This window comes from Eschrichtius robustus, chromosome 4 (assembly GCF_028021215.1).
Source record: "Eschrichtius robustus isolate mEscRob2 chromosome 4, mEscRob2.pri, whole genome shotgun sequence".
NCBI classification, from domain to species: Eukaryota; Metazoa; Chordata; class Mammalia; order Artiodactyla; family Eschrichtiidae; genus Eschrichtius; species Eschrichtius robustus.
In genome coordinates this window covers 125,491,128-125,513,398 of record NC_090827.1, presented here as the reverse complement: position 1 = coordinate 125,513,398, position 22,271 = coordinate 125,491,128, and the positions used below count along the sequence as shown (strand labels likewise).

The following is a 22,271-nucleotide window of genomic DNA, read 5'->3' as shown; positions in this document are numbered from 1 at the left end:
GGAAAATGTGTATGGGGATTGTATAAATACTAATGGCTATAATCTATTGAGTACTTATTCTTTCTAGGCAAAATACTAACTACTTAAGAAGCATCTAATCCTTAAAGCTCCACTATGGAATTCATAATATAACGTTCATCTTATAGGTAAGTAAACTGAAACTTATATATTTTATACAACTTGCCCAGTGTCAAATATTGAGTGTCAGGGCCAGGATCTGAATTCTGATTGACCTGATTCCAAACACACTCTTAACCATCATGTTATCTCTCTTCCAGAGATTGTCTTCCAAGTTCAAATAACAACACATAGGTGTGTTTCTTAAAGGGAGTGGCTAGGTTTTACTCATCTATTTTCCTTAGTGCCTGGCACAAGGTTTGATACATTGTAGAATTCAACAGTGTGTGAAGAACGAATACTTAAGTACATGGAAAGGATAAAAAATATTTGAAGTAACTAGTCATATGTTAATTACCTAAGTCATCCTTAAAGTCAAACTTTTTTTAGGCAATTTTGCTCCTTTCTAACAGTTTGTATAAGATATATATATCTGCTCTATTGGTACTTGTAGAAAATACCAGTGCCAAGGCCCCAGTGACAGAGACTGTGATGTAATTGATTTGAGTTGGGGCCTAGGCATCAGTATTTTTTAAAGCTCCCAGGTGATACCAATGTACACCTAATGCTAATCCAGAGCTGAGGATTAGCATCAGTGATCAGGTGTGAGGTTCACAGAAAAACCCATTTATTAGAGACCAAGATTTTAAAGATCCTTATTTTAATGAGTGATTAAACTTTAACCACTGGATACTCTTGTTTCATCATAAGTAATCAATTCTAATTACTTATACATGTATCTAGTTTTATACTATTGGTATGTATATTGATGTACTTCATTTGAGTATTTTACTGCCCTTCGGTAGTTAAGACTTCTTTAAGAAATTCCTTTTTTAAAGTAAATTATTTTGGAAATTGAAATATCACCATAACACTTTGACTCTTTTATAAATTCGGTTACTAATAGTTAATTACATTTTGCTTAAAATCATCTCGTCACTTTGTAGGCTGGGTATGGGCTTCAAATACTAGATTATGGTTTCTAGATTCTGAACTATTATCCATCAACACCCTAGGTCCAATTTTCTTTTTTTTTTCTTCCCATCATTGTTGAAAAACTTAGTAGCAGAATGCAATGTTATGCTTTTTGAATAATTTACAGCTGTCAGATTTTAATTATTTTATGCTTAAAAATATGTAAGTAAATTTGGATGAGGTTTAATTCGTTTTTATTCCCTTGAATAACACTTGCATCAAGAACTAGCTTTTACTTATTTAACAAAGAAGAGTATTATGATTATTTTCAATAACTAATTTTACATTCATTCTCCGAGCCTTTAACGGAAGATCAGGCTAAGAAGTACAACATTTTTAACTACAATATCTTAGAATGCTTTCCTGAAAGGAGAATATTTTAGAATAATCAGAACAAGAAAGGATCTACTAAAAATAGTGCTGGGGATTATGGAAAGGGAGTTTGGGATAATAATTTAAATCAAAATATTATATTTAGTTAGATAAAATATGAGCAGGGATTAAAAGTGATTAAATAAAAACATCTTAAAAGTTTATATGTAATTATGAAATTACTATACAACTTGACACCATTAAAATGTAAGGAAAAAAGCAATCATGAAGACTTTACAATTTAAAACTCCTTAAGGAATTTATATTCCACATAATTGAATTCTTATAACTTAAGAACGTCTTTAAGAATGTTTAAAATTACTAACTTAAAGCCCTACTTTTTAATGAGTTAATATAAATAGGCAGCAGTTCTTAAGTAGTGGCATATATATTATCTGGATGACTTGTAAAAGATAACTGAGAACCTGACTGGTTGCTTTCAAATTTTCCTTTTTAGAACATCCCTACTTCAAACAGCTTGTGAACTCCTCTATACATCTGTATGACTCACACTTCTGTAAACATTATTTTAAATGCATTAATACATAAGCAAAGGCATTTATTAAACTAGTCAGTTAATCTTAGTAAATAGAACTTTCAAAAAAGCAAATGATCTTGCCCCTCTTTTCAAGGCCATCTTAAAGACAAAAACGTGAACAGTAAGGAGGCCACTGGTATACTCTGGTTAGTTAGCAAGCTGTTTGACGCAATTCTACGACTTATTTTAAAACAATGGTCAGTTCTTCTATGCTGAATTCAATGCTTTTTGCTGGTTTGTTTGTGTGGATAGAATCCATGGTGGATAAAGCAGTGACAAGTTTTAAAAAAGGTCACTTCCCCTGTAAGCTAGCCATCAGCTAAAGCTACTGGACAAAGCTGTTATTTTCACTCATCTCTTTTTACCTCTTGATCTGGATGCATAATATTGATTTACTTACCCTGAATGAATAGGGCTGGAAGAAAGAGCCACGTTGTCTAAGTTCTCAGTGCCCCAGCTTAGACGATAAGAATTCCTTTCTGCCTCCTTGGCTAGAGTTGACACCTAAACACAAAGAACACTGGATTTAATAAAAAGACGTTCCTTCAATTAAATTAAAATATAATGAACTTAAAAAAAAATGGCATTACAGGAAAGTGGTATTACCTGGAAAAACGTTCATTTAAAAATATGATAGAAGACCAAGGCATTTAAAATGTATCTTTATAATGCATTCCCATTTAAATTATATTATTGATATAGGATCACATTTCTGTAATTGTCTTTGAAAAGAGTAGGTGTTCATCTACTTCCTATATCCAGCCAAAGCTGATAAAATTATATCTAAAATGAAAATATTCCATAACAAATTCTACATCTTTTCTAATAGAAAACAATTTTAAATATAGAGAGACATATTTTAACCTGTACCTTTCATCTTATACCTCAAATGCATCCTACCTTACATTTTCCTTTAATAGAGATTTTATAAAGGAATTGAGTTTTATATATCATGTCCACATGGAAGAATCCAGTATAGCTGAAGAAACAAGCAGTATGCTATTTTAGAAAAACTCTGCTCACTGAAAAATGCAGGAAACATTTTTTATGTTTTAGAAAAACTCTTAAATCCCTTATCCTAGATTAGCAACTGAATTAAGACAATTTTTTTTTAGATTAAAAAACTTCCTCTGGACATTTCCGGCATCAGATAATGCTAAAAAGCTCTCCAGAAAGCAGAAATGTGAAGGCAAAAAGTCACATACCTGGTGACTGGGGATCACAACCGTGTCGTCAATCATGGCACTGTCCCTCAGGTATGAGGCATGGCTCAGGGTGTGAGACCTGTCGGAACTGAAGGATCGAAGGCTGGTAGGTTGGCAGGAGGTCATGGTCATATACCAACAGCAGTAGTAGGGTTGGGAGGATGAAATGATGAGCCGGGCAGGAGAGTGAAAAAAGCGTGCTATTAGCTAACAGTGCAACTTCCAGGGGGACATAAATCGCAACAGTGGAAGAAGGAAACACAGGTCTCTGTGTTGCCGTACCTCTCTGTCCAACAACTAAACTAACGTATCTTTTGACTGGTTCCTACCACTCAATGGCAAGGGCACAAGGGAATCCAGAAGATAAAATTTGATACTCCTAATCTGATTCATTTTCTTCCAGAAATGTTTGAAACCAACAACTGTAGCTTACTTACTGCCAGTATAAGAAATTCACACAGAAAATAATTCCAAGATAGATTGCTTAAATCTGTGTTAAATGTAAATCTCCCTGCAACTAAGAAAAATATTAGGGGGCGGGGGAGGGGAATAAGACAGCCCTTGGAGAGAATGAAATGAAAGCACAGGTTTCATTTTCACTCATTTTCCTTTCTCTCCACGCCTCTTTTTCCTCCTCTCCAACTGTGAATGACTGAATGTTGGTGCACACCCCTGGAAGCTACAGAGTGAGATGAACTGTGGCCAGATGCATGTTTCCTGCGGAAGTGGTGTTCCTCCTGTTTGTCCCTGGTGTTTCCAACAATGCTATTTCAAAGGACAGCACTGTTCCTTGTGCATGTCCTGTGTGTGGTGAGTGAAGCACCGAAGAGTGCTGGTTGCTGTGGCAATGAGATGCACGAGCACGAGAAACTGTTTCCAAGACCAACCCACAACCCACACACATCCGCCAGCACGAAAACGAATTGCCAGTGGACACTGACCAAAACTGAGGTTTGGCTTCAAAATGGGATTTAGGCCTTGATAATCAATGCTTTACATTTTTGATAAATCTGAATTTCAAAGTTCTGAATTATATACTCAGATGAAATTGGTGAACCTTGACATTTGCATAGATGCAATTTCATTCCTTCCTAGTCAATTTGTACAATCAAATGACAAATAGATTGATAACTTAAATAAACTACATTTTATACATGTTAATCCAAGTATTAAAGATCTGTATTCAAAATATTAGCCCAAAGCCCATAGGAGAAAATAAAGAGATAGGCAAACTTTCACAATATTGATAGAAGGAAGGTTTCATTTACGTTTAGCTAGTGGGTATTTGGCTAGCGAAGCGCTACAGAATTATGGACTAAACGTCAAGTTAGCATATTTATTAGTAGAAACTATTTTCTTTTGCAAATATACCTAAGTCTGTAAGCCACATACTGTCATCTTTATGAGGTGTCAATATCAGCAACTCAATTATTTTTGAGAAAATCATCACTTGGTAGATAATTCATAGTAATTTGGGGCCCTTCTCCTATTCTGCTGTAGGATTTATGCCCCCAAAATAAATGCCAAATATTAGAGGGTAAGTGACATGAATCAAAAAAAGTTAACTGTCTGATCCTGTGACTTCCCTGGCAGTCCCGTGGTTAAGACTCCGCGCTCCCAATGCAGGGGACAGGGGTTCGATCTCTGGCTGGGGAACTAAGATCCCACATGCCTCATGGTGTGGCCAAATAGATAAATAAATAAATAATCAAATATACTTCAATAAAAAACAAAATAAATATTTAATTGAGCCTATGTTTTTACACCTATATTAATCTGTGTTTATAATAAAATCAAATCTAAATAGAATTTGACAATACGCTCTTTTATGTTATATAAGCTCTTGGGGAAGATTGAGGCTCCTGACGCAGCCAAGGCAGGAGCAGCCTGAATGCCTAGCAAACCTATTCACAGGGGTTTTAATCCTGGCACTTGGAAACAGCTTATATTATAGCTGTTTTTCCAGCTGTGCAGTTAGATTTTGATGGTGTGCTTCAAAAGCACACAGGCTGCTGTGACTAACCTTGGTGTGACCTTGAAATTGAGGATGGGAAGGCGATTAAATTATTGGGGAAAGGGGTTTTTAATCTCAGCAAAAGCTTGTCTCAATTAGTGGACTGAGCATTTTTTTTTTTCCTGCACTTGTATTGTTTTGTACCAGGCAGCACTAAGATCAACAGCTCTTAAATTCTATTATCCTTTATTTGTTTTGAATTGAGCCAAGAGAGGGAAAACAGTAGAGAGGTCAACCTCTTGAAATGATAAGGTGTCTACAGGCTCAACCATCTTCCCCCATTAGTTCTGTTGGGCTCAGGTTTGTTAATTACTTAATCTCTATCCTCAGCTTTAAAATTCAAAGATCCAGATGGTGACTTTACACATTTAAAAGTGCTAGATTCATATGAATGAACAGTACTAAAGGATCAACAGGCACTGGAGTAAAGGAGTAAAAATGCCTGCCCATAACAGCAAGTAGAGACTTCGTCACTATGTAGATTAACCCTTAAATGCAGCACTGGAATAGTAGAAACGTAGGTCTCCAAGGGGAAATGGAAATTTAGCTTGGATGGGAACAACTCGAATGGCAAAAAGAAGGTACCACAAATACGACCCAGTGACGTGGCTGCCACCACTGTAAATGTGTAAACTTTGAAAAAAAAAGGCAGCCAGGTTTCAATGGCCACTCTCAGGGAGGCACCATAACCGGGTGGGTGTCTGTCTGCTCTAGGAATGAGGTATTAAAGAGCTCATTTGGCTGTGAATGTAGAGCTACATCCTACAATCAATGTATCAGTAATAAAGGTGGATTACTGATATCCGTCTACCTGTTACCTGGGTCTATCTTTCAATTGGTTTTGAAACAGGAGAAGCAAAGGGGTGTTGGTGCTATTTTTTGTCTTTCCTAGAGCCCCAACAGGAAAGAAATACAGGGGGAGAAGAAAGGAAAGAAAGAGACAAAGTGACGGACCAAAAAAGGAGATTGGGGTAGGGAGGAAAAGATATTAGAAGATGCAGACAGAGAGTGAGGAAAGTTGGAGAGACAGAGGGAGAGAGAATAAGTTGAAACTGTATGTCTAAATATCTCTATCCTCTGACTTTATTCTAGTTCACTCTGTTTTCTGCCTTCTAAAATGCTAATTGGTATTTAATCAATGTTTATAGTTCTAACTGATCTTTTTTCTATGACATCATAGAATCTACTTAAATGAAATAAATGAAGTAAGAATATTTCAAGAGTAAAGAAATTATTCTCTCTAAAGGAATCATGACCAGCACAAAGGTCTGGGATAATTCAAGTCTCTGGATCAGAAATTGCCTACCCTGGTTTAAAACAGTACAAGCAAATTCAAATATTTTGCAACAGAGTTGTCTTTTTTTTTTTTCCAGTAAGTCAGAGGTGGTGCTGTTCAGTTAATAAATCTACAATAACACATATCCATAAAAATGTAAATTTTTACTTGCTGTTTAGCTAAGGGATAGGCCAAAAGTTTTTTATGATCTGAAATTTATACTTTTTTCACCATGATACAACTGGTTTCTGGACACATATTAGGTGGTATCAAAGTCTGTAATTCCACAGAAAAGTATAATAATTACTATCTTAGTAAGCTGCAATATTAGACATCCAATTAACGGTGTTTTCAAACCTATTGAGCAAGTGAATATCCAAAAATTTCAATGTGTCTGCTTTAATACATGGAGAATCTTTTGTGGTTCATTGTTATTTAGTGTTTCACATTGAATTTGAATAGTATTTTTAATTTGTGAGTAATAATAAAATAAAATGGACACAAAATCCAACTAATCAACTTGACTGTGTTTCTATTCAATGTGATTAAAATTTACCTATTTTTATTCTTCTGCATCCATGTACATTTTAGGCATCTGAATCATTTTTTTAAAATCATCTCCAACTATACATCGGCTAATTAGGTTCCTTTTGGGGAAGCCATGCTAATGTTTTATCAACCACAAGGTGGAGCTGTGACAGTTAAAACAGTCAGGCCTGGGGCCTGTCACAGACTTTCATTCTAGTAAAATATTCACCCTTCTAGCTTGAATAAGATATTCAATTTAATACATAAAAATCCTAATTTGAGAATAAATCCATAATTCTAGAATATAAGCACCCCCTGCCAAGACACACACACACACACACACACACACACACACATTGAGCAGGGAGCAGGGAAATGTGGATGTATCCAGGAAGGTCATGTTTTCATGCTATGTAATACCTACCTGGGCATGGTACTATTGAAAGCACACCAAATAAAGAAATAATGAAAAGGAAAAAAATGGTTACCGAAAAAAGGTAACTTATATTGAATTGTCTAAGCAAAATTTAAAAAATAAATAAAACATTGCATTGCAATCATGAAAATGAGATACTGACTATAATTCCATCTTGGAGAGCATGAATACATCTGGTGTTCTAGAAATGCAAGTGTGGACCTGGACAACAGCTCACGTCTTCTTTGTTTCATATCCCCTGTCTTTACAAGCTGAGAAGTATTCAGTTTAGGTAGAATCCTCCAAGCACTGACCCCTGTCTTATAGAAAGTACTGTTCTAAATCTTTCTCAGTACTAAGTACTTTCGAAGAAGACAAAAGGATCAAATCAAGCACTTATTCTTAATAAAAGAAATCAAGCTGAAAAAAAAAAAGGATTTTTGGATAACAGTAATATGATTATTCATAGCTTATTATGAATTTTTGCAAAGCCATTAACATTTCATTTATTGAAATTTGAAGCCTTTTAAGAATCTCAGACCGTGAGGCCCAAATCAATCAGTGTGTCAAAATTCAATATCTTGAACACTGACACCAACACAAGCTCCCCTCCCCTCACCCACCAAATGGCTCCTCCTTCTGTACCCTGATCCCAAGGACCACTCTCTATCTAAGTCATTGAAGCCAAGAAGCCAATCGCATCTTCTTCCTCTTCTTCACCCACCCCGTGAAATCCACCGCCAAATCTGGCCAGTTTTACCTCACAGATATGTTCTCAAATTTTTCATTTCTAAAACTCTCCCCATGACTGCTACCACCCAGATTAGAGTTCAAGGCGTGTCCCAGCAACTTCAGCGAACATTACCGCAATAATTTCTCAGATGGTCGATACTACCGAGTTTAGCCCTTTGACAACTTTCCTCTAAAATTCATCCTCTATATCACTGTCAGGGGGGATCCATCCAAAATGTAAATGTGACCTCCCCCCCTTCATACTTACACTCCAGCCACACTGCACTATTCTGTTTCTCTCACACACCACGAGCCTTTGCTCACCTTATTAAGGCTTCAAATGCCCTCCCCACCTTTCTTCACCATCATCACTATTATTCTGTCTCGGTTTGGGCTCATTCCCTCCAGGAAGCCTGAGCCTCAGGGCTCCAGCTGCCCTCTGTGGGTACCACTAGCTTCATCTCTCTCTCACCCCATTAGATTATGAATTTAGCAATTACATATTAGTCATGTTTGTACCTCTGGCACCCACCACAAAGCCAGCCCAGAAAGGCACTCATTACACGCACACTGAATTGTTTAAAAAAAAAAAGATAGGAGGGAGGCATTAGTACTCAAGGGAAAGGCCCAAGAAAAGCTTGTTTTTACTAATTGTCCGTTCAGAATTGACTCCTCTTTTAAGGCATTTATTTCTTACACTCCAAATGTGCTGGATACAGCCAAGAATAGAGCCAATATTAAAATTATAAACCTAAGATAATTGAATAGCAAAAGACATTACGCTATATGTACAACCACATGCTTAACCTAAATTGGCAGTCATACTTTTGATGAGGCACCACGGAATGTTCTTAATCAGTTTACCTCAAAAAATAATAAACACGTGGTATGCTAGTTAGTAATAACCCAAAAAATTGATTGTATATTTCAGAATATAATATAAACCTCCCTGGATTTGGCTATAAAATCTGGGCTCCTTCAGATTTTGCTACGATTGCTTTTGGTATCCAGGCTCTTTAGGGATTCTGTTCTGATTCTTTTGCATGAAAAAATCAGTTCCAGGCAACATTTCCTTCTCAATTTGTTACTTTTTAATCCTTCTTCACAACATACTTTTGTTCACAGAAACTATGGCCCTAACAGAAAACCCCAAGGAGATTGGGAGGATCTTATAACTGCCGTTTAGTAAGAGTGTCCATAAGGCAAAACTGTCCTTTTAATGTGCCTAGAGAAAAAAGTTGCAGATGATTAAAAATATCATATTTTAATGGTTCAGAGCTCTTTACTGATCATGGCTCTGATTCTTACAATGCTTGACTTCTACTAAACTACTTAATCTCTCTAGGCCTCAGTTTCCTTTAAAATGGACACTTGAAGTTGTTAGAGAATGCAGTAAGATAACATGCTAACTGCTGAGAGTAGTGAGATATACCTGTCGAGTGTCAATAATGGTGTCTACTTTTTTCACTATCATAAAAGTGTGTTGCACTCACTTCTGATATCAAGGGAAAGCTTTATGTGAATACCTGTCAGAGCGTCCTCCCTCCAAGCTGTATCTCAGGTAATTCATCCCATCCAGGAACTGACTGCTAGGTAGGGAGTCATCACCCAGTTCTTTCAGATCCTCAGGTCTAAGGTACTCTCCCCCATCACCTGTCATTGTGTCATCACCTTGAAGCAATCAGAGAAAGATGGAGAATTACTTGTTGGATGTAATATCGACTACAAAATATGATTATGATTGTGAAAACATCAGCATAATAGCACTGACATCACTGAAACACTGCACACTAGAAAAAAAAAAAAAACAGAACACATGCAATTAAAGAGTGCTAAAACTCAGGTAAACAATATTTGACCCATTTTCCTATTACCTACTAAGAAGAAATAATTACCTGAATTGGAATTCTTTTAATATCAGTCAATTTTCTTTGCTCATTTCTTTATCCCGATAGCTGATTTATCATGATAGCTGATTTACAGCTTTATATTTAACTTAACAATTAGTACAATATGTAGACAACTTAGCTTCTGTCTATAGTATCAATAATTTTGTACATAATGTCCAGCATTAACAGTCTTTTCATGTAATTGACAATATGCTAAGAAATACCTACTGCTCTAAAACAAATAAGAGGTGTATTAAATGGAATAATATGACTTATAAGATTAGCAAAATATGCACATTAGGGAAAGAACACTAGAATGAAGTAGACAGATTGTGACATTTTAATAAACAACCTGGAATTTAATTTTAAAATCATTACAGAGCATAAAAAGGATGTTTTGTTGGAAACTAGATGGTTTCCCAAAGGTGAAGTACAGGGAAAAAAGTGAGATAATAATTAAGCAGTGGCAAAAAGTGATGACTAAGTGTTGTAGCTCTCATTTGGAAGCACAGATGGTACGAGTACATTCCCTGCCCATGAACTGGAATAGAACACTTTCAAAAATACACATTTCAGGAAATTCAATAAATAATACCTCATTCACAGAAATGCTCTCCATACCATTAATGTGCTGGGATGGGGGAAAAATTTAGCTGAGAGAAGCTATTTTTGATGATCCTTTAAGAGCACCAATCACACACTGAAAGCCTGATAGCCAATGTAAGGGAAAACGTGAAAGAATGTAATTCATTCCTATAATTAAATTAAATATTTATTTTAATCTCATCTGTTTAAAATAACTGTTCTAAATCAATACTAATTTATTGATAAAGATACAGCATTAAAGACTTTTCAGAGGAATATGTCTTCAGCATCTCATTACTTCCCTGTATATATGATCCTAAGAGCCCATAATCAAGACTATTAGCTCTCTAAATTACTTAAAGGCAAAGATAGTTTGAACAAAAGACCTTACAGCAAATAGAAATGTAACTTATTCACCACTAAATTTTTTTCTCAAAATCAATGTATTTAATATTTGGCAGTTACAAATCTCATCATTAAAATTACTTTTATTGCTCCTCAATGAAATCATTAGATTTTTATTTAGTTTTAGCTAAGTGAATTAGGCTACACAGAGTAGTTATTAAAAGTTTACTCTTTAAAATCAGATAGACCTGGGTTCAAATTCTAATTCTACTACTTACTGGCCAGTTAATCTTCCTAAGCCTCAGTTTCCACAAGAAGAAAATGGGAATGATACTAATAATCTATCTCACGTGTCAGTTATCTGAATTAAATAACATATAAGGATGTACAACAGAGTTCTGGAATATAATAATTGCCAGCTATTATTTTTATCAATACAAAGTGATCTAAGTGTTGACACACCAATGAAATATGAGCTAAATTTCATTTATGCAGAATAATTTTTGAAAAATTTAAAGAAAAATATAATTGTACTGTTTAAATATTTCATAAATCTGACAACTCTAATGAAAACATGAATAAGTTTTTAAAATTAATTTTGTTAAAGTGGTTCCCCCGAACTCTTGTATATATTCTCTTCTTCAAAGTGTTCCCTCACAAAACACAATGCAGCAATAGCAGCAATCCATAGATAAATAACAATATAGATGAACATGAATTGCATGACGTTGGTGAACTTTAAGAACCAAAAAGGTCAGAGGAGGGAGAGATCACTTTAGAATAATGTAGCGGGTTGAGTAATGTCTCCCCTGCCCCCAAATTTCATGTCTACTTGGAAGCCCAGGATGTGGTCTTATGTGGAGATAGGGTCCTTGTAGATGTAAGTAAAGTAAGGATTTAGACGAGATCATACTGGATAATTGCAATGAGGGTGTTTTTTTACAAGAGAACGAGAAGGACACACAGAGACAAAGAGGAGAAGGCCATGTGAAGGCAGAGGTTGGAGTGATGTGTCTACAAGCTAAGGAACACCAAGGATTGCTGACAGGCACAGAAGCTGGAAGAGGCGAGAAAGGGTTCTTTCCTAGAGCCTTCGGAGGTTAGCATGGTCCCACCATGTACTTCCAGCCTCCAGATCTGTAAGAGAATGAATCTGAGCCACCAGCTTGCGGTAATTTGCTGCGGTAGCCCTAGGAAATTCCCAAGGAAGCTGGAGAAGGAACCACTGAAGAAGGAATGGGAGCTGGTCAATTGCTTGGGGGCAATTTTGATGGGCAGAGATGATGGTATTTCAGGTGAGAGGCTAGTGTGTAAAGGGTCATGGAGGGCAGTAAGAACAGTATGAATAAAAGAGTAATGTGCATTACATACTTAGAGAATACTAAGTGGAATAACTTAGCGACAGGCAGTGTCCATGTTGGGGAGCAATGGCAGAAAGTCCAGGGAGAAAGCTGGTGTCTGAACAGAGTGACAAGATTGCGAAGCTTGGACATTTTATTATAGGACTTGTGGGACTTATGTGTTCCACTATTTCCCCCCTCTTGTTTAATTGGTAAGTCTTTATATAGGAGTATTTTTATGAGTCAAATAAGTTGGGATTCCCCATTGCTTTATTTCTGGGAGAAAAAAAAAATTCTAAGATCAATCCTAAGACTTGGTTTACCAAAACACAGGCATTGTCTGGTTTGGATATAAGCCTAAATTATTTTCAGAAAAAAAAAATTCAAGTCCTGTTAACATTTGAGAAAATTAAGTCTATTCTTATTTATGAAAAAGTGAAGGGAATGACTGAATGCAATGTCATATAATACAAGCTGTACCTTATGGATCCCTTGAGCGAGAGGCCTACTAAACTATGTAAAACCCCAAAGCCTGCTTGAATATACTCTCTCTCTCTCTATTCCCCACTCTACTACCCCCCACCCCTAATCCCCAAGAATCTAAAATAACTGAGCTTTGCTTTCTAGCATCTAATTCCTAATTTCACCCAGATTAGGGCACCCTGCCCATCCTCAGAGTCAATCTGCTTTTGCATTTCATCTTGCTTCTCCTAATTTGCCAGTTCCCACCACAGTCTCTTAGCAACCAAGATGGTTACAGAGAACAAAGACAACTCAAAATAAGCTTCAATTTCTTGGTTCTTAAAATTACTCAAAACTCCTTAATACAGTAGGGCCTACACTTCAAGTTTTCTGTCTTACTCCTCTCATCTTCCCCTCTTGTTATTCCTTGGTAAAGAGAAGGTTTATAAGAGTGAAGGAAAGAAAAGAGAAAAGAAGGAAACCTAGCTGGATTGACTCCCAGTATGGAGAAGCAAGGCCCAGTGTCGGCAGTTTTATCTTGTAAAAGATGCAAACAAACTACGTGAACTTAGCTTTCCCCCTCTTGCGCATAAAGAAACTTACTATAAGACAGAAGGAAAGCAACTGGAAGAGTACATTTTTAATCAAATGTATCAAATTGTGTGCCTCTGGTGTGGAGTCAATGTACAATTTCAAAACCCCTGATTACACTGAGTTCGTGAAATAGTGGATGTCCTTTACATTCTCCCTCATTTCTGCATTTTGATGGCTTTATTACAATGCTATCTGACTAAGACAGCTGCTACATTAAAAAATCCCCTCCTAGGTTCCGTGTTACCAAATGTGAAGTTTAGGGGTTTGGGGACACCTATGGTGGCCTTAGGTGTATATCCTGATGTCTTAATTATGTCTCAGAGAGAAATGGCCCAAAGATGCAAAATCCCTAAATGCTGTTGTCAGTGGCCAGATGCTAACCCAGTGTTGGAATTAGCTGGAAAGGTACTGTTAGGTACTGTTAGCTGTTTAGGTACTAATCTCACCAGTGTTACCATAAAATGTCTCTCCCAGGGTATGTGTGTATAAAGCATGCTATGCGATAGTACATATCTGCAGTGCGGGATGGAAAGTAGAAATGCCTGTAGAAATTAGTAGAAAATGAAAAATCAATTTGGGAAAAATATAATACAGCTCAACACTTTAAATGTTATTAATGTGTCCAAAAAATAAGATAATCATATCCTTGCCTTTCATCTTGGTAAGTGAGATGACTTCTACAGGCCAAGGCTAGCCTATCCCGGCCTTTAAATCCTCATCTTCTTTCCTCTTCCTAGATACCTTGTCTGCTAGGCCCTTCATCTTCCACCTCTACTTCTCTGTCAGCCCTTTCTTTCCACAGTATCATCCATATTTCTGCCATCTTTGAAATACAGCTTCCTCCAGCTCTTTAGGCCTTCTTTGTTTCACACTCTGAGTCCTCTTCCTTTCATAGTCAAACCTATTAAAAGAGGCTTTCTATTTCACAAATTAATCAGTGGCCAAGAGGTGATTTCTTCTTTGGAAAACTACCCTCCTTAATATCTCTGACATAAATCTCCCTTGGTCTTCCCCCTACCTCTTTGAGTCTTTCTTCTCAGTCTCTACTCTCCTTAAATGTTGATACTTCCCATCTGACTTTTCTTCTCATTTGACAAATTATCATGTGTTTTTAAAACTTCAAGGACCACCTATATTTTGCCTACACATATATCTGCGTCCATTCCAAACCTCTCTCACAAACTCAACATGCACATTCAAATGTTTCCTGGACTCCACCTGAACTTCCTATAAGCATCTCAGATTCAGCATGGTAGCATACAACTCATCTTCTTCCCCACCCCACTCTCTGCCCATCTGCTTCTCTGCAAATTCCCTACAGCAGCAAACAGTACAACTACTTCCCTACCCTAGCCAAGGGGGGGGGGGGCGGGTGGGAAGGGATGAAGGTCTGCTATCAAATAAGATTTTGAATTTAAATATTTAACTCTTGTTTGAGTACAGTTCTATTAGGCTTGGAAAGAATTTTGCATAACTGAAAAAGCTTATGAAAGAATGGTTATACCCTAACATTCTTTCTTTTATCAACTTACTTATTTGATGTAAAACAAATAAACAAAAAGCAAACCCTATTTTTCTGCCTCATAACAAACCTAAAGTGAATTTCCTTTTTGTTTCCTATACTTGAACAACCCCTTCCCTGCCATTACATATTTACTTACTTAATAGAATTCTGACTTCCAGGTTTTAGGACTTAACTTTTTTTCATTGTATTCTCCAATCTTTCCAAACAATTTTATGAAAACCCTTTCCTACTAATTGTATAGCATCGACGTATTACTTGCTTTTAAAGTTTCATGTTTTAATATCTGGAAACTACAAGATTCCTCAGTGACGGAGGCACATTTAGCCATGACCAGCCTCTATAAGACACAGATCACAAGAGTATGGGAACAAATGAAGATAAAGTGGGAAGGTCCCAAGGATTCTTCATTCTGACAACTCTTCACAGTGCTGGGAAGAAGGAGATTCTCTGACATGTCACTGAGCTCTCTCTCTCTTAAGCATACTCAGCGCTTCTGCTGGTAAGTGGGTGAAGGACTGAAACCTCGGGTGAGGAGCCCCGCTAATGTCAAGCGTCCACAGTGGAAGTGTGTCAAAAGGAGAAGATAGATGTGCCTCCGTATTTCATCCCAACGCTCAGTTATTCTGGAGTTCTCTTGATTATTAGTACACATCGTCCCAGAGAACTAGTGGAGAAGTTTATACAAACCACCCACTCACACATCTCTGAGTGTAAGGGATATATGGGTCACATTTCCACAGGTAATTTAGTTACACAGGTGTATAACCCCTGAGCCCTACCATATAATTTATGGCTATGGAGCTGAGTCAGCAAAGACAGGAATCAGCTCAGGATCCTATGAAGATGTAGAGGATTACATTTACAGCTTTGTTTTAGTCTGCACAGTAGAATATTCTTAGACTGAGTTCCCATTTCTCTTTTTCTTCCATTTCTCTGCCATCTTGCTCCATCAGGACTCATTTACATCATGACTGAACTATTACAACAGCTTTCAAAGTGGGTTTAGATTCCACATTCACCACTTAGCAGCTCTGTGCCACTGAACAAACTACTTAACGTGTTTAAGCCTTAGCCTCCTCACCTTCAGGTGAGCCTTTCTCACCTGAAAAACAAATGAGGGGAAATCCATAGCCTATCCCATATGGGTGCTGTAGGGATTAAATGAGACAATGCACCTAGCGTTGTGATGTCTAGTAAATGCTTTCTCTTCCCTCAGATACCTGCTTCCTTCCAATTTCATCCTAATGCACTCCTTCGGTGTGCCACTGCTGATTTAATCTTGGTACGAAACAGATCTAATTGTTTCAATCATTAATTGAAATCTTTAACACATCCTAATTTCCTTGACTTTTCAGTTGAGAATCCAAACATTCCACGGCGAAGCCCCGTGTGTCTTAATGCATCAGCCAAAATGAATGACTAGATTATTTTGTCACTCTGTGTCTCTCTCTTGCCCTTCCCCATCTTGGGACCATCCCATACTGCTCCTTCTCCACCCTCTAAAACCTGAGCCACCCACCTATTTTTCTCTCAGCTTTCAGCAATTCCTTGAGACTGTGCTAGGTCTCTCCCTCTCCAGATTTTCCCAGGCAGATATGAAAAGCAGATGACATAGTGCCTTTAGTTATGCTTCATTAATTTATACATTACCTCTCCATATATGTGCACTTTTGATTCCCCCATGGTACCAGTCATAGAGCTTTACACACAACAACATCACTTTCACTATCTGTTGATTGGATTCATGAGTGGAAAATTCTGACTGCTTCACTATAGCAAGTTAGCCTGAAAGGACATCTGTACTTGGTTTGGATATTCTTCTGAGTATTGACACATAGACTATCATTAAAATAGTAGAGCTGTAAAGAAAACAGGGACTGGCTAATACTATCCAAACACATGTGGCTGCACTTTGTCCATATAAATGATGGTAGGTTCCGTGAAAACACTTCAAGAGCACAAAAAATTAAAGGATTGGCAATGTCAACTAGTCAAATTCCTTTATACTAAGTGTTTGTACTAAAAAGTTACTTCACAAAACTCAAATATATCCTATACAAAAATATTATTCAACTTGAATTTCTTTCTGGGGAAAAACGTTAAGTTTTTGGCCATATCTAGACATGGAGAGCTGCCTCCATCTCCATGAAAGATATTCTTGATCATTAGCCAACATTCCTCTCAAATCAAGAGTTCTTATCACTAATAACTTTTAATGTATAATAGTTTTAACAAAAGCGAACAAGATGTTATAGCTAGGTCTTATATTATGCAATGGGCAGGTCCAAGAGGATGTTTCACACAAATGGAATTTCCAAAAACCCAGTAAATACTTTGGATGTTGGAATTCTTTAACAATTATTTTGGAAATAAATAACTATTTTTAAATTAAATAATCACTATCTAATTTATCTGATTTATAAAGTTAGATTTTCATGTAATAGGTTTGCTTAAAGTGGTACCACATATACTTTGGAAACTTCTTGCTAGATAGAATATTTTACATTATTCATTTTTCCCTATATGCCAAAGTGCCCCCTAAATAATTTTTACAGGTTACTTTATTCCTAGCTAACTTTAAAAAATTAGATTATAACTACTAACTTAATATATTTTTAACCACGTCTAAAATATATCTTTATCCAGGAATGAGATGACTTCATATCAAGTAGCCTAATGTAGTTGTTAACATGTTCATGCTAATTCAATGTCAACTTATCAAAAAATTAATTTTTCTCTAAATTTGTATTCTAAGAAGAAATAGTCGTTTTGGGAAAATATTTATATAATGTTCATTAGATAATTTAATTATGTTAATAGGTCTCAATAACAGTTTCAAAAATCATTAATAGTATAAGCAATTCATGGTGTTAAGCTTCCAAGTTAATACAATCCACACACCCAAATGCACACATAAGCAATTCCACTCATATTACACATGCTATTTCAAAAACCACCAGATTAGTATTAGGCACCCAGATTTAAATGTTAAGCTAGTTGCTTCTAGCCAGTTAAGAAAAATTAAAAGCAAAGACAAACTTTCACTTCAACAATTTCCTCTAAAGGTACCTGAATCACTAAGCACTTCCCCATCAATAAAGTGGTCACCAAACTGTTTAAAAGCTGTTCAACATGTAAGTGAAGATGAGAAAGAAGATCACACAAAATAAAATATAGTGTGCACGTACGGATGCTGAAAATTGGCAAGTATTAGGATGGAACGCAAAATTATTATAATAAATACTTGGAACCATTAGCTTTGGCAATACCTTTTAATTTACTTACAATAATACATTGACCCAACATTTGTTTGTTCTTGTCATAAGTTCTTATAAAAGCTGAGACAACTCAATGTCTGTTACCAATAGGTGGATTAACAAATTGGTTCCAAATAAGGGCATCTCAATGTAAAGTTTTACCTTCTGAATACATCTTGAAGAACCTAAAGAAATACCTTTAATATTTCTCCATAAAAGCAGTTAGTATTGGGCTTACTACTAGGGCCAGTATGGCAATAATTTTTCAAACATACACACTTATGTAAATGTATTCATGTATACATGTCATGTACATATATATTTTTATACATATATATGTATGTACATGTCATGTACATACATATATATATGTATATATATATTTTTCTTACAGGTACACTTGACCAATAGCTGCACTACTGAAACTTGGTTGCATACTTTATGTGCTGCATTCATGATTTTTTTAGCAGATTTTTCTTTGTGTTCAAGAAAAGTCAACTACTCTAGTTGAAGTAGAGGTGGGGAGCCAGAAACCCTGCTGGCAGTACCCCTAGCATGATGCCCCACACCCACCCCAGGCAGTCCCTGGTGCTCCTCGTAGAGCTTCTCAGACCTTTGAAATCCACTGGCTTAGATAATTTTTATCAACTCTAAAACTATAGGGGGCATATCTTCTGACTTAAAGAATCAAATTCTTACGTTGAATTTGTATGACTTACTGCTGCGCTATTTTTAACCTTCGCTAAGGCTCTTTTTTTCTATATATTAGTTTTAAAATATATTTTTTTCTATATATTAGTTTTAAAATATATTCTGTATGTTTGAACCAATTAGAAAGCAGAGATTTCTCAATATACCATTGATAGAGTATACGTTATGTTCTTCTACTTTAAAGCATTTTAATAAAAAATGTATTTTAGCATAGTTAAAACATATTAACAATAATTGTATTATCAGGTAGATATTTTAACAGATGGCCGACTTCCGGTTTCTCTCCCTTGTCCTAGTCCTGTTATTTAGTAAATCATTAAAGATAACACCAGTTGAAAATATATAAACAAAATCCTCCCTCCCCCAAATTGAAAAAGTAAATGTATTGAAACAAAGGTAAAAAGGTTACTTTAAGTGCTAAGATGCTGTCATCCACACCCACTGTACCAGCTTGTTCCCTGAAAAAAAGGATGGTTTCCTTTGTGTAAGACCATGACAGATGTCATAGAAGAGTGAATAAAAGTCTTACCCTCTTCATCAGAAACATCAAGAACCTCAGTCATGGTCTCAGGAACATTTAGCTTGTGTTTTTCAGTGATAGTCTGGAAAGACAAAAATCATTAATGCTCAACTTAAAAATCAAACAAAAGATCAAAAGAATCACAGAGGAGGCCATAGTCAACAGCAACAGCAAGCGATCAGGCCCCGAGCACTCCATCTTCTCCACATGGACATTTTGGAAGCTTAGTCTCTTATTCCCCTTCATGGAAACTCATTTGTTCTTTCTGAAGATAAATGATCATTTACTCCAGTGAAGTTGTACAAGAGAAAGTTCATTATTTTGAATTCCCATTTGCAAAATAAATTCTTTAGCAATGGCATTAATAGCCATATTGAGAAAGCAGATTCAGGTTTTCAGGGCTTCCCTAAAATGAACTGAGTAATGTCTCCAGAAAAGCTTTAAAAAGAAGCAGTGAATATATGCAATTTATTAAAAACAAAGCCACTGGAACGAAGTTGTAAACAATGTGAAAGACATAAACTTCGGGGCAGAAAATGTGATGCGTCTCTTCTGGGATTAGAGGATCAACAGTGGAGAATCAACCATCCTTATAGTCTTTCACTGGTCTACAATTCTGGCTTGCTGCTTATTTGCCTTCCATAATAGCCCTCCAGAGTCATCAGATTCACTGCCTTCCATCCCTGATGGATGATGTAAGGTTAAGAGACCAGGCTCTGGAGTCTGGCTACCTGGGTTCAAATTCTAACTTCATCATTTATTAGCTATGAGGTCTTAGCAAGTCCCTTTATTTCTCTGTGCCTCAATTTCATCATTTGTAAAAGAGGATAATACTACTACTTCATAAAATTGTTATGAAGATTAAATGAAATATATAAGAGCTCTAAGAACAGTGCTTAGTATATGTTAGTATTCAATAAATATTAGCTAGCATAATTTATCATCACTATATTTTGATATTAAATTAATCTTAAACACAAAGGGCCTCTGAACTTTTTAGTCATTCAGGCACTCAAGAAACATTCTGAGTGCCTATTGCATGCCAGGCACTGTTTAAGACACCAGGGATACCACAATGATAAAAAAAAAAAAAAAGATAAAAATCCACATCTCATGACTTGAAATATCACCTAAAGATAGTTGAGTCTCAAATTCCTATCTCTAGTTTCTGCATTGAAAGTGTATTAAGTACATCAATTGGCATTGTTATGAGAAATTTAAAAAACTAACCTCCTGAAATAAGAGTAAAATCTTCAAGTAAAGCCACCAAAATACAGTAAATAGGTTGTCTAGGTCTTTAAGCTTTGCTACCTAGATACTACAGACTTGTTTGGCTACAATACCCCTACCACCAACTCCTTTTTTTCCAAAAGCAGTAGAGAACTTCAAATAATTTTACAGGGAAATTCAACTGATTAATTTAAGAATATATTTACATACATGGGTATAATTTCCATATGTTAAGAAGGACTGATTAAATCACAATGTGATACTGTATAACCTTTCAGTGGCTGCCCATTTTCTTCAGAAAAAAACTTAATACAGTTGATCCCTGAACAATGCAGGTTTGAAACTCATGGGTCCACTTACACGTGGGTATCTTTCAACAGTAAACACTACATCACTACGTGATCCGAGGTTGGTTGAACCCACAGATGCGGAACCGTCCATACGATGGCTGACTGTAAGTTATATTCGGATGAACTACCCGGGTTGTTCAAGGGTCTGGCAAACTGGCTGGGAAGATGCCTGGTGATGTAGTAAGGAGAGGCATGGAGGCCTCATTCCTCCACCACACGCTACAACCGTGTTGGCAGCCATGTTCTCTTATGCCTCTGCTTTTTTTCCCCATATATCCTTTTCTTTACCAGAAGTGTTCTTTCTTCTCTTGTCTTGGCTCATATAAGATGTAACTTCCTTGGAGAAACACTCCCTGACCCTCCCCAATGAATGTGTTTGTTCAACCGTGCTTATCGGCCGCTACCCACTCCTATAGCATCACGTGCACCACATCACACACACCTGCACGTGCCCCCTCCACCTCCCACATGAGTGTGAGTCATGAAAGAAGTTGTTTCCACAGAACCTGAAACATAGTAGGGGCTTCTCAAATACATATTGGAATAAATTGATGACATAAAATTATGCAAAATACATTTAAAATCCACATAATGACCACACAGGTTTTCTTTGGGAAGAAAAGGAAAGGAAGAAATGCAGAAAGTAAAGAAAGTCTCATGTTATCCAGATGAAGGCACAATTGAAGACTAGAGTAGTAAATTCAGCTTTCCAGCACGTTGTTTCTGCTGTCTAAATAATTCCATAATGTCTTATTCACTGAAAACAAATTAAACACTGTAGGAAAGATAAAAGCATCTATCCAAAGTTCTGGAGAATAACAGGTAGTCAATAAGAATTTGATGAGTAAACAAACTTAAAAGTATACCATTTAATTATAATATTAATTAATTTATGAATTTAACACAGAAAGACGATAACCTAAGCTCTGTTTTAATGGTTCTCAGCTCTACCTGCATATTATAATTATTAGAGAAATTTAAAACATATTGTTGCTTGGGTCTCAACGCAAGCCAGTTAAATCTGCATGCCTGAAGACAGGGCCCAGCTATAGGTATTTTTTAAAGTTCCTCAGGTGGGTCTATTGTGCAGCTCAATTTGCAACCCACTTTCCTGCATTAGGAAAGTGTATAGATTGCAGAAAAATGACTTACATTTAAAATACAGGATAGAGACAATGACATTCAATTAAACTATGACTTTTGGGGAAACTTTTAAAACAAGTATCTAAATGTACATTAAATGATTAAAAACGTTAAGGGATATCTACTGCATTAGACAACACCAGAAAGT

The 22,271-nt window shown here is 36.3% G+C and overlaps 1 protein-coding gene across 9 annotated transcripts in view; it reads right to left on the bottom strand.

Annotated features, from left to right (window-relative positions):
• The window catches only part of ANK2 (ankyrin 2), a 347,463-nt gene that overhangs the window by 66,707 nt on the left and 258,485 nt on the right, over positions 1–22,271 (bottom strand). For 8 of the 9 annotated variants that reach the window (XM_068543335.1, XM_068543343.1, XM_068543341.1 and 5 more), the window contains 4 exons: positions 19,410–19,482; positions 9,699–9,843; positions 3,208–3,310; positions 2,403–2,506 (listed from right to left, as the gene is read on the bottom strand). In XM_068543335.1, coding sequence (XP_068399436.1) covers positions 2,403–2,506; positions 3,208–3,310; positions 9,699–9,843; positions 19,410–19,482 — 425 coding nt within the window. The remainder of the gene's footprint in view (positions 1–2,402; positions 2,507–3,207; positions 3,311–9,698; positions 9,844–19,409; positions 19,483–22,271) is intronic. The other variant, XM_068543339.1, reaches the window with a different exon arrangement.